General features: G+C 53.0%; 2 protein-coding genes across 3 annotated transcripts; both read left to right on the top strand.

The window, feature by feature from the left end:
* Positions 1-1070: 1070 nt before the first annotated feature.
* On the top strand, positions 1071-8355 carry LOC121453773 (cytochrome P450 26C1). The gene is made up of 6 exons (XM_041660681.1): positions 1071-1274; positions 1788-2012; positions 2432-2707; positions 3938-4093; positions 5806-6123; positions 7978-8355. The coding sequence occupies exons 1-6, from the start codon at positions 1071-1073 to the stop codon at positions 8353-8355; spliced, it is 1557 nt and encodes a 518-aa protein (XP_041516615.1).
* A 4319-nt stretch (positions 8356-12674) lies between these two features.
* LOC121454425 (cytochrome P450 26A1) lies at positions 12675-16257 on the top strand. Of its 2 annotated transcripts, none has more exons than XM_041661757.1 (7): positions 12675-12762; positions 13246-13470; positions 13715-14008; positions 14088-14249; positions 14695-14829; positions 15341-15493; positions 15732-16257. In XM_041661757.1, exons 2-7 carry the CDS (start codon positions 13264-13266, stop codon positions 16071-16073), a joined length of 1293 nt encoding a protein of 430 aa, XP_041517691.1. In that variant the 5' UTR covers positions 12675-12762; positions 13246-13263; the 3' UTR covers positions 16074-16257. The 2 variants fall into 2 exon arrangements, with proteins under 2 accessions (XP_041517691.1, XP_041517690.1); XM_041661756.1 differs by lacking the exon at positions 12675-12762 and adding an exon at positions 12822-13050.
* The last annotated feature ends 1226 nt before the right edge of the window (positions 16258-17483 follow it).

Raw genomic sequence — 17483 nt, 5'->3', positions numbered from 1 at the left:
GATGTTAGCTGGTGGGGAAGGGGCAGGGTCTGGCAGACTGGGGAGATGGGCAATGCAATGAAAAAGAAGCGAGAATTTGGGTTGGTTCTGAGACCAGAGCTGTGCCAAGATAATGGAAGACTTTGGGCACCCGCCCCTGTGAATTTTAGGGGCAGTGAAATGACCATCTCCTGAAGGTTCCCTAAAGTGACTGATGGAAGAACTTGGAGCAGAGGTCAGAGAACTGGGCCCCAGCTATCCCTCTGGAACGCTAGTGTCAAAACCCACATTCCCTGAAAGAGATCAAGCAAAGGGAAGCAAAACTCCAGGATTCTTGAGACTCCAAGGTAGGGGACCAGAGAGGAAGCAGATGGCTGGGGACAGGTGGGCCAAGAGCATGTCCTAGAGCATGCAGAGTGTCTACTTCATGTGGGTTTCTCACGCTGACTGTACTCTTGCACCAAGAGCAGGGAAGTTACAGTGCAAAACCGCAGGCCCCGCCCGAGGATGCTCCTGGGGCACGGCCCCCGCCCAGATAAGACTCCCTATTTGGCTCACGAGGTGAGCCCGCCACTGCCCACTGCTTCCAATCATTACTCCGAATGGGACACTTTAAATATGCGTAGGTGCGTCACATTGTGTGACTCAGGACCAGTCCGTAGGGAGGGAGGCAGTATCTATATAAAGTGTGGAGGGTAGGCGGAGAAGGGTAGTGGAGGAGAGAAGGTGGTGGGCAGGGGTCAGCAGCCCCGGGTTGGCAGCGCGGTGAGTTGTTTCTCTCAGGCTCTCCCGCAGCTTCTGCACTAGGAGTGCAGATCCGAGAATGTAGGGGCATTCCGGAGGCAAAGGGCCCACCATGAAGAGGCTGGCACTTTTTGACTGAAATAGGGAAAATGCCCTGGGCCTCCAGTCTTGAGGAAGGCGAATTCTCTTAAGTGCCTCAGGGTCACTGCCGCCTTCCACTGACAGTCTTGTTTTAAGAGCGGAAGTCTTGTCTGAATTTATTAACCTCCGGCTTGGTCCCTAACCCCCGGACTTTTCTGAACGGGATAGGTGAGCTCTGCACAGTTATTGAGCCCTCTCTGCTCGCCATGTTTTCTTGGGGGTTGAACTGTTTATCCGTGCTGGGGGCTGCGGGCACCGCTCTCTTATGTGCCGGTCTGCTGCTTGTTCTGGCCCAACACCTCTGGACCCTCCGCTGGACTCTGAGCCGGGATCCGGCCTCCACCTTGCCCCTACCCAAGGGCTCCATGGGCTGGCCATTCTTCGGTGAAACGCTGCACTGGTTGGTTCAGGTGAGCAGTTTTATCATTCAGCAATGCCCCCCTTTCTGCATCTCTCACCCGAAGGGCACTCTTGGTTCTCAGGGCACTTCATAAGCATTCCCTTGCCCAGGATTCTGATGAGTACTAAAACGCTTGCCATTGCCTAGCTATTCTGTTCCTTCTAAGAGACCCAATGTCCCCGATTTAAACCCTTCTGATAAACCGTGGATGTAAACTAGGGGCTTAGGGGGCGTTTGAGGAACGTGGTACCTACAGTCTTGCAAGCACAGACCGAAAAGCCGAGCCACAATCCAGCCTTGCTCTCTTGGGCACTCATTTCCAATCTAAGCCTCAATCTTATTTTACCAGTGGGCGTCTACTTTCCTCGTAGTGTAGCTGAGAGGCCCATTTGGAATTTGGGGTTTTTTTTGTAATGTGACCGCCTGGGACAGGGGAGTTGTTAGGAAGAAGCAGTTGGGATGTCCGGGACGGATCTTCAGCCCTGCTGGCACAGGGGCCCTTCAAGTTCCGCCTTGCTCGCAGGGCCCTCGTTTCCACAGTTCCCGCCGCGAGCGCTACGGGACAGTGTTTAAGACGCACCTTCTGGGCAGGCCAGTGATCCGCGTGAGCGGCGCGGAGAACGTGCGCACCATCTTGCTGGGCGAGCACCGCCTGGTGCGTAGCCAGTGGCCACAGAGCGCGCACATTCTGCTAGGTTCGAACACACTCCTCGGCGCGGTTGGCGAGCCCCATCGGCAACGGCGGAAGGTGAGGGGAAAACCAAAGAATTAAGATCCGTGGTGCCTGGTTGCCTGCGGTGAGCCAGACCAGGGTCTCCGCTATAAAGGAACAGGTGGCCCGAGGCAAATCTCGTTAAATTTCCGGGTTTTGAATTGTGAAGTAAGGGCAGGGCTACGAGTCCTTTATTCCAGATCTTCTGTAACAGGTGCTAACAGTTTTGGGGATTCAGATTTAAGAGGGTTCAGGGACGACTTTGTGGAACTGCTAACATTTGGAGCCTAGATGGATGGGAGGGACTCTGTACATCAAAGTGGAGGAAACTAGGCCAGCAAGTTTAGGCCTGTGCGTCTCAGAAGAGGAAAAAGGGACCGGACTTTCCCTTCAGGCTGCGGAGTCGCTGAGCTCAACAGGCCAGCCTGCCTTGCGCTCATCTGCGCTCCCTACAGGTCCTGGCGCGCGTGTTCAGCCGCCCGGCTCTGGAACAATTCGTGCCACGGCTGCAGGGGGCGCTGCGGCGAGAGGTGCGCTCCTGGTGCACAGCCCGAGGACCGGTAGCTGTCTACGGGGCGGCCAAAGCGCTCACCTTCCGTATGGCCGCTCGCATCCTCCTGGGTCTGCAACTGGACGAAGCGCGATGCACCGAGCTGGCCCAGACCTTTGAGCAGCTGGTGGAGAACCTCTTCTCACTGCCTTTGGACGTGCCCTTCAGCGGCCTGCGCAAGGTAATGCTGTTCCAGACCTCAGCCCAGGGCTCCCGAGGGTCTCCCAAACCAGACGGGGTACTCTGGACCCAGGGCGTGGCCCAGCGTACGGTGGGGTGGTGGTTGGTGGAGATCAGGGCAACATCTTTTCGAACACACTGTGACACGGGGCAGGCCCCAAGTCGTTTATGGGATGCCCCTGACTCACGCTTTCATGCCAGTGTATGTGTATCCTTCTTGAGTTTGGGTCTAGTGGCAGGCATCCAGGCAGGCGGTTCATCCTTTCTCAAAGTGCCTAGAGTCTCTTTGGAAGTTCTACGGAAGGTTGGCACTGCGGAACGCGCGGGAGCCGGAGGGCCGAGACAAGCCCGGCGCCGGGTCTGATCTAGGGGGATGATCCTGGCCGGCGGCCCTGGGCCGGCTGGTTTCCGGACCAGAAAAGAAAGGCCTTTTCCGAGTGATGGGCGGGGCCCTAGAACTAAAGGAAGCTGGGTCCTGCCTTCTCTCTCCCTCTGCCGTAGAGCACCCAGTCACTTGAATAAAAATAATAATCTGAAAAGAATCTTGTTGCGTGCTGGTCACCTTGCATACATTTTCTGGTTTAGTCCTTGCAACCCGCAAAGTGTTATTCTCATTTTATTGGCAAGCAGGCCTCCTTGAAGTCACAAGACAAGCAAGAACACAGTCGAGATCTGAACAAGATTCTTCTGGCTACAAAACTCAAGCGTTCGCTTTCAATGCTTCCCCAGCGGGATGTTTTGATTGGTCTTGCTTCCTGAACTCTGGAGAGTCATCCCTGACCCCTTTGTCCAAACCCCTGACAGCAGCTAATGTTTAGAACATACAATAGTGTCCTCAGTGGAGTTTTCCTGGTGCCTCCTTTTCTTAGCACTGATGCTCACTGCCTTACCTGAGTTCAGGGAAGGGGAGTGGCTAAGTGCAGCTTGCGGTTCTGTGCCAGGTTTGGGCACTGCCACTGTGTGAGGGTACAAGTGTTTGACCCCTCAGTGCTTTGTGTTCTGCCCTCGGGGTGACATTAACTGCCTTGCCAGAGGGGGCTGGTGATAATTATCAAGACAGGGTAGTGTTTGTAGACAGTGAATAAATCTATGACAATTTATTGAGCCATGCTTACCACGGGCTATGTGTGTAGCTAAGCTGAGACTAACACCAAAATCTAGGTGAATCGAGATAGCCAAGTCTGGCTCTTGAGTCTTCCCACCCCATCTGCCCTCTCTCCCTGTACGTCAGGGCATCCGGGCCAGGGACCAGTTGTATCGGCACCTGGATGAGGCCATTGCTGGGAAGCTTCATGAGGAACAGGCAGCAGAGCCGGGTGATGCCCTGCACCTGATCATTACCAGCGCCAGGGAGCTGGGCCATGAGCTCTCTGTGCAGGAGTTGAAGGTAGGTGATGGGAGGCCACTCCTCCTTCTCCCCACTTTCCTTCCCCAGAGATTCCAGTCATGTCCTGTTTAACACCACTTGGAGGCACAGACACACTTCAGGGTGAAAAAGAAGGGCCTGGGTTCCAGTCATGACTCTGCCACATCTGCCAGCTGTGATGCCTTGGACTATAGCCATTTTTCCAGCAGCACCAAAACCTAAGTCTGGCCTTACAGGTTCTGGATCTAGATAGCTCTCCTCTTGGCCCCTCCGAAACCCCCATCTCTTCCTGCGCCTCTACTGTCTTCCTACCTATGAATTGTGCTTTCCCCTCTGCACTCTGAGGTTCACAATCAAACTCTGCATCCTTGTAACTACATTTCCCCCTTGCCAAATCAATACTCCTTTTTTTATTTGGCACCTGGCACCTCGACCTGCCCGTTTTGCCCCTGCTGCAGAGCCCTCGTAGAATTAGAATCCCTTCCCACATAAGCAGAGCATGCGTAGTGGGTGACTGGAGGCCCTGCTTCAGAAGGCCAGAAGCAGTGGGGTAGAGGGTCAGGGACGTTCAGAAATGTGAAGACTTCAGTTCCCCGTGAGTTACTCTCCCGTGCTCTGAGCCTCAGTTTCCTCCACACTTCTTCAGCTAGACACTAGAAAACAGGAGCCCAGTTTTAGCTCTTGTACTGAGAAGGGAATGCTCTCCATTCTTCTTGAGGGGTGTGACGTTCAAAGACACCAAATGCTCCAGGGGAAAGTGTTCTACAGACGTTGAGCCCTGGGGAGCTGAGTACCTGAGACAGTCCTGGCCTATGAAGGGAAGTAGCACAGACGGAAGTGGGTAGTTCATGCCAACTAGGAGTAACAAGACCCTGGAGAAGGGGCTCATTGGCTAAGCTGGGCAGGGATGATGTCTGGGCTCTGTGGTCTCCATCTCAGCCTCATTTTGTCCAAGGTAGGACCAGCAGTTGCTCTCCAAGCAGGTCAGATTTCAGTCCACAAAGATTATCATGGACGTGTTCAGTGCCAGATTCTGAGCTGGGGTGCAGAATGGGTGCCTTCTGTTTCAGGGTCTAGGCTGAGTGGGTGGGTAACTCTCACCTTGTGGTCTCAGAAAACGCATGCACAACAAGCCCTGGTGCTGCGCTGAAGAAAGGTACTTAGGTAGGTTGTGGCGCCTGCGAATGCCCTTCAGCAAAGCAGAACAGAAAAGGTAAGCAAGAAGGTAAAGCTCCTCCGGGCTTTGGAGCTGGTGCCGGACTGCAGGTGCCTCTGTTTGAAGCTTCACGGGGTGGGGGCGGTGAGGGAACAGCGAGAGAACGGGGTGGGGGTGGGGGATCAAGCCACAGACTCCCTGCTGGAACTCTGAGCTCTAGGGACCTGGAGCCTGCCCAGAACCTCAGTTTTCAATCTCCTAAAACAAGAGCAGCAATTGCTCCCCACGGGCGCGAGGTGAGAGTCTAACAAGTTAATATGTTTAAAGTGCTAAAAATAATGCACAGAATAACATCCCTGTATCGCTTCTGAGAACTCGTCCAAAGCGGGTGTGTGTAGATGCTCGGCTTTGCCTATTGCTCAACAGGACTTTTCCAAGTGATAGACCTGAGTTTTGACTGATTTCAGAGCCCTGAGCATAGCCGCCCGGGGCAGGGCATCAAGGCGCTAGTCTGAGCACACGAGATCAGTTTGGACGCATTTCACAGTGGGTTCAGAATCGTCCGGCTGTCTTGCAGGAGTCGGCTGTAGAGCTCCTCTTCGCGGCCTTCTTCACCACGGCCAGCGCAAGCACGTCGCTCATCCTGCTGCTTCTGCAGCACCCGGCGGCCATCGCCAAGATCCAGCAGGAGCTGTCAGCGCAGGGGCTGGGGCACGCATGCGGCTGTGCATCCCAGGCCACAGGGCCCAGACTGGACTGCAACTGTGAGCCGGACCTTAGCCTGGCGGCGCTGGGCCGTCTGCGCTACGTCGACTGCGTGGTCAAGGAGGTGCTTCGCCTCCTACCGCCGGTGTCCGGGGGCTACCGCACTGCGCTGCGAACCTTTGAGTTGGACGTAAGTGCGCCGCGCCGCGGGCCTCTGGATGCTTGCAGCGACGCTGGGCTGGGAGAAGGGCAGGGAGATTAGCGCAGAGATCTCTTTCCCTTACCAGGGCCTCGGTTTTCCCTCCTGTAACTGTAAAATGGGCGGAGCCCTATTCTATTCCCCCGGACTCTCCTTCCTCCAACCCCACTAGAGAGATGCAAAGCCTGGTGCCTGAAGGACTGGAGAAGTTAGAAATATTATATATAGTATACAGAAGTAGGAATACTTATATAAAGTATACTTCAGCTTTTGTTAGCGATCCAGCTAGAACGGAATTTTAGAACGCTGACATTTTTACCTGAGCACCTCCCTCGCAGCCAGTGTGTGTAGCTGGGAAGCAAAGAACTATTTCTCTAGTTTCCCCAAGAGACTAAAGAACCAGCCACTGTTACCTGTCCAGGACTCGCGCTTAGGCAATATACCTGCGAAATGCAACTGCCTTAACACAAAGAACAGAATCTTAATGGTTTCATCAGGCTGCCCTTGACTGGACAAGGTTAAGAACTAGACCTGACTGCATCTTAGAACAATGGGGACAGTTCTCCCTTTATTGGGGGTCTCAGTTTAGCTTCTGGGAGGGCGTTATTTTTTTTTCCAGCTCCGTTACTCCTGGGAATGTTTGATGAACTGACAGCTTTGAGGATTGGGGAGTTCACACTGTAGAGCTTGAGGATCTCTGTCTGAATGGCTTTGCTGCAGTATTGGGGGGCACTGAAAAAGGAGGGGCTCCATGAAGAGAGGAGGTACCAAAGACCAAGGAGTGAAGCTAGGAGATCTCTAGTGTTGGGTGATCCCAGCCACAGGGCTGGAACAAGGAGAGTGTGCCACAGCGGGGGAGCTGCCAGCCAAGGGCTGGTGCTCAGAAGTGTCTGGTGTGTTTAAACTTGATCCCGCTGTGCTGGTGTGCCCAGTGAACAGCGAGGGCAGCAGAGGACCCGGCAGTTTCCAGGGCTGTAGGTGGAGCACAGGGCAGGTCCTCCTCCTCCTCCTCCTCCTCCTCCTCCTCCTCCTCCTCCGTTGTACAGACGGGGAAACAGGAAACAGAACTGGAGAGGAAAGAACTTTCTTTGGGTGATTCTGGTGTGTTCTGTCCCACTAGCGAGAACCTGAATAGTAATGACCTTCCACAGGCTTCAGAAAACTGCCATCTTTGGAGGGACAGTTGACATTGTCGTTCAGGGATTGGAAGACCCAGAAAAAACCCAAGGGGCTGGGAATGTCGGTCAATGTTCCTAGTGTGAGCCTGGGCCTGAGTTGACAATACCTAGCAGGTGGCCAGAGAAGGTCAGGATGGATGGGAGGGTGGAGTGGACAAAGAGGTGTGCATCTTCTAAAGTGTAAAGCAGGGTCGCGTTATTGTGTCGGGGTGAAGTGGAAAGGCGGGAAGTCTTCAGTTAAATGCAGGGAAGAGTTTTCTAATTTAGCTGTCCCAGGGGAGCAACGGTTCCCTGCTTCAGCCCAGGCAACTGGTAGCTACAGTCTTACAGTGTAAATCTCCTGTGTCAGAAGAAAACAGAGAAAGACAACAAACTCATAATATTCAAATTCATGGGCACTACTGTGTGTCAGCCTCCTTTTGAAATTTTCTTAACAACGTGGTTATTTTTTTATTCTTACTTTCTCAACTAAGCACAAGCATTCCAAGATCTTACAGTTAATTAGGAAGGCATAGAAACTGCAAAGCAGATATTTTGCCTTCGGGGTTAGTTCATCACAGGCCCCTGGAGGTTTACTTGGCACGTCTGGGGAAGAGAGGTGGGGCGGGGGTTGGCTCTGGCGATTTCCCGGTGCCTAGCGATCAAGTCGGGTCCCCTCACTTCTCAGGGCTACCAGATCCCCAAAGGTTGGAGCGTGATGTATAGCATCCGAGACACGCACGAGACAGCTGCTGTGTACCGTAGCCCGCCCGAGGGCTTCGATCCGGAGCGCTTTGGCGTGGAGGGTAAGGACGCGCCGGGCTCCGGCGGCCGCTTCCATTACATCCCGTTCGGCGGCGGCGCGCGCAGCTGCCTGGGCCAAGAGTTAGCGCAAGCGGTGCTGCAGTTGCTCGCCGTGGAATTGGTGCGCACGGCGCGCTGGGAGCTGGCTACACCTGCCTTTCCGGTCATGCAGACTGTGCCCATTGTGCACCCAGTGGACGGGCTGCGACTATTTTTTCACCCTCTCACGACTTTGGGTGCGGGGGATGGGTTGCACCTCTGATTCGCTGCTCCTCTAGCCTTAGCTTGCCCCTTGGCTGCCGCGCACACCCAGCGCTGGCCATCTTCAGCGCCCTAGGGCCTCATCGCACGCACATTTAAGTAGTCTTGGGTTTAACAAATGCTCACCAGACAATTCTGTGCTAGATTGGAATGAGTATTAGACTGAGTCACGCCTCTACCCACCCACCCCCTCCCTGCATTGGAGAAGCCCTGGGCTTGGGGAAGGAGAGCAGCCAGGCGAGCGCGGGAAGCCTGCTTCACACCGTAGGCGCTTCCAGGATCTCAAGGAGCCAGCGGTGGAGAGAACCTATCTCCACTAGATGAAACCTGGCTTCACCTTCCTGTGGCAAGTTTGGCAAGAAACTTGAGGCCCTGGAGGCGGCAGCAGCAGTGGTGATGGTTGGGTGTTCATATCAAACCAGAGGAGAATTTACAATTTATTTTTAAATTAGCAGAGATACCAGGGTATCCCTGACACTCTCAGCAATTGCCCTCAGGCTTCTAGAGCCTTGGCAGAAATTAAGTACTGTGGGTGCTTCCAGGGCTCCAACTAGCTCAACATCAGCAGATTCTGTTAGAGACTTCTGAAGAGAGAAATTCCTACCTCAAGATTACAGGAGAGAATATGTTCTCTGGAGATGTCTCTAAGTCTGGTTTATGTGAGGTTGAGACATAATCCCTTCATTTGAGATAAACAAGAGATTTGAGATATTTGTACTGAAACAGGAAGGCCAAGAAAAAACATTTCCTGCCAGTGGTTGAGTAAGGAGGCTGGGGTGGCGAGGGGTGCGGGGGTGTATGGTACAGAGCCTTACCTGAAGGACCGACCCATTGTAGCCTATACCCGGAGGGTCTGGAAGCTTGGCAGCCCCAGCCCATGCTTCCCTCTGGGCCACGGATCTGGATTCTGGGTTTTAGATTATCTCTGCAACATCCGGCTTGCAGAGTTGCTCTGCTGCTGCTTCTCTCTCCTCACTGTTACCAAGGAGAAACTGCCAATCAAAGAACCTGGGGCCTCTACCACCGAGGAGCCACTGTGGTCCTGCACCCCCTCTTCCATCACTCAACGCTCCGCCCTCCCTCTGAGCCTGTGGAACTCAGCCCTTGCGCTTTTCACAGCCATCCCTAGCCTGCCTGTCCTTTACAGTTCAGAGATTTCCACCACCGTTTAAATCAAAGCCACTATCATCCTGCCATTGTTCCCAAACCCCTCCTTCAACCTGCCACCCACATTCCCACACTCCTGGGCAAGAGGACATAACTGATGAGCCAGGGAGCCTGCAACCTGGCCCAGGCTGCCTCTGTAATGAATCAGGAGGAAATTGGTGGCCTCCCGACCTTATGCTTAAAGTGGATCCTGGGGCCTGAAGTCAAGGGGGACATAAGTAGGTACTTGAAGGTGAGCAGCTGTTGGGATTCACACCACCATACCCCCTATACAGGCTAGTCAATCACCTGCAGCTGCTCAGAGTAAAGGCCAGGGCCTGAGCTCTACGGCACCAGGGGGAGCAAAGGCATTACGGTGCAGGCCTACAACCTTGGGCATCTAAGAAATCTGCGTCTGGATGAGGAGGCCAAAAGACCCTGCTTCAAAGCTGATTCTGATGTGGGGAGAAAAAGACAGGGGAGGTGCCTTTCAGAAGCCTGTGGCCAAACTGGTTGGAAGAGACTTGTTGACTGGCTTTGGGGTACGGACCGACTATAACCACATGGAAGGGGCTCCAGTTTTTCTGTTTCCCTGTCATTTTGTTATACTATTGAGGGATACGTAGGTTCATAGGGAAAGACCAGATGTAGTTCTTGCCCCTTGGACTTCCGATGTTTACAGAAGGAGGCAGACAATAAATAAACCAGCAAAACAAAACAAGAATGCTCAGTGGTGCAAAATATAGAGAAATCACCACCACCACCAAACCCCCAAACAAAACAGGCCTTTAACTCAGAGTGAATCTAAATGCTGACAGTTGGGCAAAGAACCCAGTCTGAGGTGACATAGGCGTTCGTCCACTTTGGCCTCAGCCCCCAAGCAGCATTGGGGACAGCAGCAGGCATAGATGCCAGAGACCAGAGGAGAAGCTAAAGGGGGCTGAAGGGAAAGTCCAGGAGGAGTGTGATGGTCGTTTCCTGTAGCAAAAGCAAAGCAACAGAAAGGAGGACCACCACAAACCTGATCCCACAACTCCCAACCCTTAGCAATAGGAAAACTGGCCAACATTTGGTTTCTCAGCGAGCCAACCTCTCCTTCCCCACCCACCACCATCTAATAAAGTCTGGGGTAGTTCCTAGATCAAAGTTCCTATTGGGCTGGTAATTTATTGATTCCCCCTCTTCCTTGAAGAAGTTTTTAAACGATCTTGCATTCTAACATTTAATGTTTTCCTGCCAGGAGCCCCCGCAGGTCTTGATGACCAGGTAAATTTTTTTTCAATTTATTTTTTTAAGTACTAGGTTTTTACCCTGTAGTCATTTCCAGCCCGCGCGAGCGGGGCTCCTCTTTTGACCTAGCGTGCGCTGAACTTGGTGGGGTGGCCCGGCAGAGTTCACAGGGATGTCACGGTCCGGCCTGCAGGGGTCACAGGCGGGTCAGGCTAAAGGATTGGGAACGGGCCCCAGGTCACGCCCCCGCTGGCCGATTTTTGCACACCGGCTGGAGGCGCTCTCCAGAAAGGGGCGGGCGGAGATTTCTGAGAATTACCTCCAGCACAGTCTGTCCGCGTTCCTGCCAGTGCAGAAGCTGGGACGCAGTCCTTACAATAACCAAATCATTACAAGATATGACAGCGGCAGCGCCCGCCTCTCGAGAGCCTCTGAAACACTGAACAGAGTTATGGGGAGCCATAGAATCTCCGAAACACAACCCGTAGGCATCCTGGCTTAGAGAGTCGCTAGGTTTGTACAGGCCCTCACGACGTTTGCGGATATTTTGCAACTCTCCCCAGGGGCGGGGGGGGGGGGGCGGGTGTCATTTGGGGACCACCACTGGCAGGCCACATATTATAGAACAGCTTTAGTTTTTCATCTTCAATGGGCTCTTACCAAGGGGTGCGGGTGTGCTTTTGCTAGATCCCATGTTCAGGTCTAAACAAACACGCGTCATTCTGTTTGTTTTCCACGCCGCTGGTAAGTTTAGTGCCCAAACCAAGGCAGTGTATGGCACTGGCTGAAGCGATGCGGCTGGCAGGAGATCACAGGAAGCCCGGAGTGTGTGTGCGTGAGTCCCACAGCTCAGTATTGGCTGCAGGAACTGTGACTTGCTCCCCAATACCGATTCCCTTTAAGTTCCCTATGGCTGGTGGCAGAAGCATAGGGTCAAATAGCCGTCTTACCAGGGTCTCTGGCTTTTCTTTGGGTGGGATCTGGGAGACTGGAGAAAGGTTCTGAAGTCTTGAAGCCCGACCGGTCTATAAATGCAGCTCAAACGAGCCATTTGGAAGCAGAAGCCCTCTTTGTGAACTCACAGCTGCCTTGAGGTGTAGACAGAGTGAAAACAGTGGAAATGATAGCCTTCTTCCTAAGGAAGGGACACAGACAGGAGGAAGCCTGCTAGCTTGCCCAAGAGTCAGGCACTCCGAGGTGGAACGGGACTCCTGGGTTTCCTCCCTCTGTCTTCCTCCCCTTATCTGCCTGAACCAGGGGCCCTCTTCCCGGCTGCCTGGCTGGGTTTGCTAGCCCCAGGGCCATAGGATTTGAGCCAGCTTGGCGGTATCACCACAGCTGGGCACCGACTTTGGAGCCGCTGGGCTCTTTAGTACACCACTGGGCTGCAGAGTAGGGAAATCGGGCTTGTGCAAGGCTGCTCCTGGGGTCCCAGAGACCCGAAGGCTTTCTTGCAATTGAATCCTAAAGCACCTCTTCCGAAGACTTCATGCGCTGGCTCACTTGCGGGTTCCACGATCTGTCAGTCGTACTTGACCTCCGATGCTCTGGCTTGGACCCTAGCCCTGGGATCTTCTTAGGATTTTCACAGATCAGGAAGTGTTTGGGATCTCATTTACCCAACCTGTGGGTCAAGTCCACTGAATGGTGATTTCTGAACATGCTCTCCAAGCCGTGCGGCGCCATTGAATGGAAAGTCAGGAAGGCTGCTTTGAGCTGGGACAGCCCGTAGGACAACCAAAAGACAGCTAGAAAGCCTAGGACTCCAAAGTCCCAGATCCACAACCCGCTCCCTCCAGCTCCCGACCGCTCCCTGCTGACTCGGAGCTCCGCACACCCGGGATAGGGAAGGCGGTGTTCCTAGCCCCGCACCCCAGGAGGCGCGCTCCCGGGGAAGCCGCCAGTGCGCCGCCTCTGCCTGGGCGCGGAACAAACGGTTAAAGATTTTGGGCAGCGCCTCGCGGGGGGAGGAGCTAGGGGCCCGATCCGCAATTAAAGATGAACTTTGGGTGAACTAATTTGTCTGACCAAGGTAACGTGGGCAGTAACCTGGGCGGCCTATAAAGAGGGCGCGCGGCGGGGTTCGGAGCGAGGGCGGCGGCGGCAGGTGGCGCGGAGGCTGCAGCGTGCCATGGGGCTCCCGGCGCTGCTGGCCAGTGCTCTCTGCACCTTCGTGCTGCCGCTGCTGCTCTTCCTGGCAGCGACTAAACTCTGGTACTTGTACTGTGTGAGCAGCCGCGACCGCAGCTGCGCCCTCCCTTTGCCCCCCGGGACCATGGGCTTCCCATTCTTTGGGGAAACCTTGCAGATGGTGCTGCAGGTAAGGGAACTCGGGAAGGAACCTGAGGATTTCCCGGAGGATTTTCCGCCTCAGCTCTGGGCCTGGGCTGAAGCTGGGATAAGTGTCCTTGCGAGGGAGGCGACTAAGGCTAAAACAGGGGCTAGACGGAGGCCAGATGCTCCCCGGCGCCCCCTCACGCGGTTTGCCGGTCTCTCTCTTCCACCTCACTCTCAGCGGAGGAAGTTTCTGCAGATGAAGCGCAGAAAATACGGCTTCATCTACAAGACGCATCTGTTTGGGCGGCCCACAGTGCGGGTGATGGGCGCGGATAACGTGCGGCGCATCTTGCTAGGGGAGCACCGGCTGGTGGCGGTGCAGTGGCCTGCGTCCGTGCGCACCATCCTGGGCTCCGGATGCCTCTCCAACCTGCACGATTCGTCTCACAAGCAGCGAAAGAAGGTGAGGGTGAGGTGACAACGCCTTGGATAGCAGGGAGATCTCAGTCTTTGGCTTGGCTCAAATAGATGCTGATGAGGGTTAGCCTTAGGAGGTGGGGACCAGGACCCTTTCTGAGATTTAGGTTTCCACGCCAGCACAAGTGTAGGACTGGAGGCTCTGGATGTCCTGGAAGGGTACTCGGGAAGGCGGGATGGGGTGTGTGAAGGGGAAGAGGTTTGTAATCTCTCTACTACTGGGGGATCAGGTGATTATGCAGGCCTTCAACCGCGAGGCACTCCAGTGCTATGTGCCGGTGATCGCCGAGGAGGTGGGCAGTTGTCTGGAGCAGTGGCTAAGCTGTGGCGAGCGCGGCCTCCTGGTCTACCCCGAGGTGAAGCGCCTCATGTTTCGCATAGCCATGCGCATCCTGCTGGGCTGCGAGCCTGGTCCGGCAAGCGGCGGCGGGGAGGACGAGCAGCAGCTAGTGGAAGCCTTCGAGGAGATGACCCGCAATCTCTTCTCTCTCCCCATTGATGTGCCCTTCAGCGGGCTGTACCGGGTAAGGGCAGTTGGCGGAGTTGGAGCGAGGGGCGCGCAAGACTGGCGTCCGCTCACCGCCATGCTGTCTCCGCGCTCAGGGCGTGAAGGCGAGGAACCTTATTCACGCGCGGATCGAGGAGAACATTCGTGCCAAGATCCACCGACTTCGGGCTGACGAGCCCCAAGAGGACTCGTGCAAGGACGCACTGCAGCTCCTGATTGAACACTCATGGAAGAGCGGAGAGCGGCTGGATATGCAGGTGACTAGCTATTTCAGAAAGTGCCAAGGTTGGGGGGGGGGGTGTCTCCGACTTTCCAGAACATTTCCTGAGGGGGGTGCGGTTCAAAAGCGCTGTCAGGAGCCCAGGTTCTCCAGGGTGGACAGCTGAGGAATCCTGAGGGTTAACGCTAGATCTGGAGAGCTGTGGAAGAAAAGGAGTGGCTGTACAACTAGAATAGTCCCTAGGTTCAAAGGGAAAGTCTCATTTGCAAAGTTTGAAAGAACATTGGGAGGCATTAATAAAACCAAGGTCAAGGAAGAGTAAAATTAAGGGAGTTTTTGCATTTTGTTTGCCTTCTTTGACTTTCTATGAGCAAAGCGTTTTTTTCCCTGCAATCTTCCGTTCAGTATTCTCAGTTCGGTCCTTTGTAACGGTGCTGTAAAACTGCGCGCAGATCTGAATAAACTTCCGTTTTTATCCCTAGGCACTAAAGCAGTCTTCAACAGAGCTCCTCTTTGGTGGCCATGAAACTACAGCCAGTGCAGCCACATCGCTGATTGCTTACCTAGGACTCTACCCACCCGTTCTCCGGAAAGTCCGAGAGGAGATAAGGAGTAAGGTAAGAGGATTCTAGAGGTTCCCTACTGCCCTAGCCCCCCACTTCCCATTAAGTAAGTTTGCTCCCTAAACCTGGTACTATGAAAGGGAAGGACCAAGGGCAAGGGGGCTTGTAGTTTTAAAAGGGCAGTTCTTTGTGCTAAGATCTCTCTTGGGCAGAGTTTGACCCTGTATTCCTGCACCTCCTCCACCTTTCGCAGAACTGTAGAGATTACTAGGCTCTCCTTTCGTGGATATTTGCCCACTCAAGAAAATGAATAGCGTGACAGCCGATCAGGGTGGGCAGTGTTGGTGAGGGGACACCTGGTGAGCAACATTCCCAGGCTGAAACGAGGTGGTGGGTTTGGGCTGAGGAAGTGTGGAAGTGATTGGTCATCAGCTGCCATTTCCCTGGTATCCTCTCCCATCCAGACGCCTTAGGGTTCAGGCAACAGTTAATCCTGTTGACATCACTGGCCTGGTTTCACTGGGGTGCCCAAGAGTCATTCCCCCTCTGTATCTGTTTTTGATAGGGCTTACTTTGCAAAAGCAATGAAGACAGCAAGCTAGACATGGAAACTTTGGAGCAGCTTAAATACACTGGGTGTGTTATTAAGGAGACCCTTCGGTTGAATCCCCCAGTTCCAGGAGGGTTTCGGGTTGCTCTGAAGACTTTTGAGTTGAATGTGAGTTCTCCTCCTTCCCATCCCCCACCCTGTCTGCCCTGCTGTGGTTCTGAGCCTCAGCTTCCCAGAGCAGAGTATCCCTGGGCTTACTGCCTTTGATACTGTCCTGCACCATTCAGTTATGCAAATCAGGCCTTCCACTCGCCCTCCTCTCAACCCCAACCATATCCCTGATGACTTTTTGTTCTTGCAAGCTCGTCTGGCTTGCCGGTTCTTAGGACTTCCTAATTTTTTCCAGGGATACCAGATTCCCAAGGGCTGGAATGTTATTTATAGTATCTGCGACACACACGACGTGGCAGATAACTTCGCTAACAAGGAGGAATTTAACCCTGACCGCTTTATACCACCTCATCCCGAGGACGCGTCCAGGTTCAGCTTCATTCCGTTTGGAGGAGGCCTTCGGAGCTGTGTAGGCAAAGAGTTTGCAAAAATTCTTCTTAAGATATTTACAGTGGAGCTGGCCAGGCATTGTGACTGGCAGCTTCTAAATGGACCTCCTACAATGAAAACCAGCCCCACTGTATACCCTGTGGACAATCTCCCCGCAAGATTCACCCACTTCCGGGGTGATGTCTGATGGGTATTTCAACTCTTGGACTTCTTTGAAGTATACGTGTTTTTTTTTTATAGTGTCATGTTGCCTTTATTTAATTTCTAAATGTATAGTCTAATATTTATGTGTCTCTACTACAGCCCCATGGTCTTTAAATATTAAAATAATGAATTTGTATGAGTTCCAAATAAAGTAAAATTAAAAAGTACTTTTCTTGCTTCTAAGATTCTTGTTGGCAAGCTGGCCATGTGGTACATGGCTGTAATCCCAGTACTTGGAAGGTAAAGGCAGGAAGACCAGACATTCAAGGCCAACTTGGGCTACAGAGATACTGTCTCTAAAGAACAAAACACACCAACAGAAATCCCCGTTAGGAAGAATTGATGTAGTTTGTACATTTACAATGATTTAGAATGAAGCCATAGTTCCCCCTCCATGCTAGAAAACAAGCATTTCGTGTGTGCTGCTCCAAGGGTATTTTTGCAAATTCTTGTAAGATAGTTGATATTCCACATTTTGAAACTTTACCAAGGCTAATTAAGTTAAATTTATTTATTTACATTTTTATAGTGCTAGGGTTGGATCAAAGGCCTCACTTGTGTAGGGGAAGTGCGTTACCACTGAGGTACATCTCCCCTTTGCCAGCTCAAAGTTAATTTTAGATTCTTTTCCTTTTGTGCTTTTGGGAGTTGAACCTGGGACTGTTTTAGTTCTGTGGTGTTGGTCGTTTGCTCTACTGTAGAGAAGGATGGTTCTGGGAAGGCAACAATGCTGGTGCATAGGGAAGCTCCTCCTAGTGTACCAGGGTCAGCAATCTAACATCTCAGTTAGCATAGTTAATCCATGTCGTAGAAAGGCAGAACCCTCGTTTGAAGCTGATGTTTTAGATAAGACAGAGCCAGTCACTCTGATTATGGACAGTTCTTGACCAAAATGAAACAAGAAAACTCCTGGCATGTCACCTTTCCTTAGAATTTGCTTCTGGAAACTGTGCCGGGAAAGACAAGGCTGCTTTAGATAAGCTGAGCCCAGGTTTTCTTTATTCAAGACCAGGCAGTAGGAGCAGATTTAGCTCAGTGACAGATAAAGTTTTTATCTATCTCTGGCAATAGGGTGTGAGCCTGACGTGACTGATAAAATGGCCCAGTCATGACCCTGTGAACTTTGGCTAACCTCCTGGAAAGCACAGGTTTGTCACAGCTCTGACCCTGGCGTGGCCACGTTTCTAAACTGAAGGCCGGACTCAATCCAGAAAGGTTAGCCACGGTGACTTGCTTATGCAAGCACATTCTCCGTTTTGAAATGGCACAACCTGCTCATTGAACCTCCGACTGTTTGTAGGTTTTGGACTTTAAAATTGTCTTTACAATTTGAGAATTTGGCAATGCCACAGAAGCTGGGTGGTCTGACCTAGGTGTTTGAACAGCGTTCTGT

The sequence above is a fragment of the Microtus oregoni genome, unplaced genomic scaffold, assembly GCF_018167655.1.
Source record: "Microtus oregoni isolate MIOR12 unplaced genomic scaffold, Mior012 000012F_ref0000307, whole genome shotgun sequence".
Taxonomy (NCBI): Eukaryota; Metazoa; Chordata; class Mammalia; order Rodentia; family Cricetidae; genus Microtus; species Microtus oregoni.
Note: the sequence above shows the minus strand (reverse complement) of the source record. Positions and strands in the feature narration are given on the sequence as shown.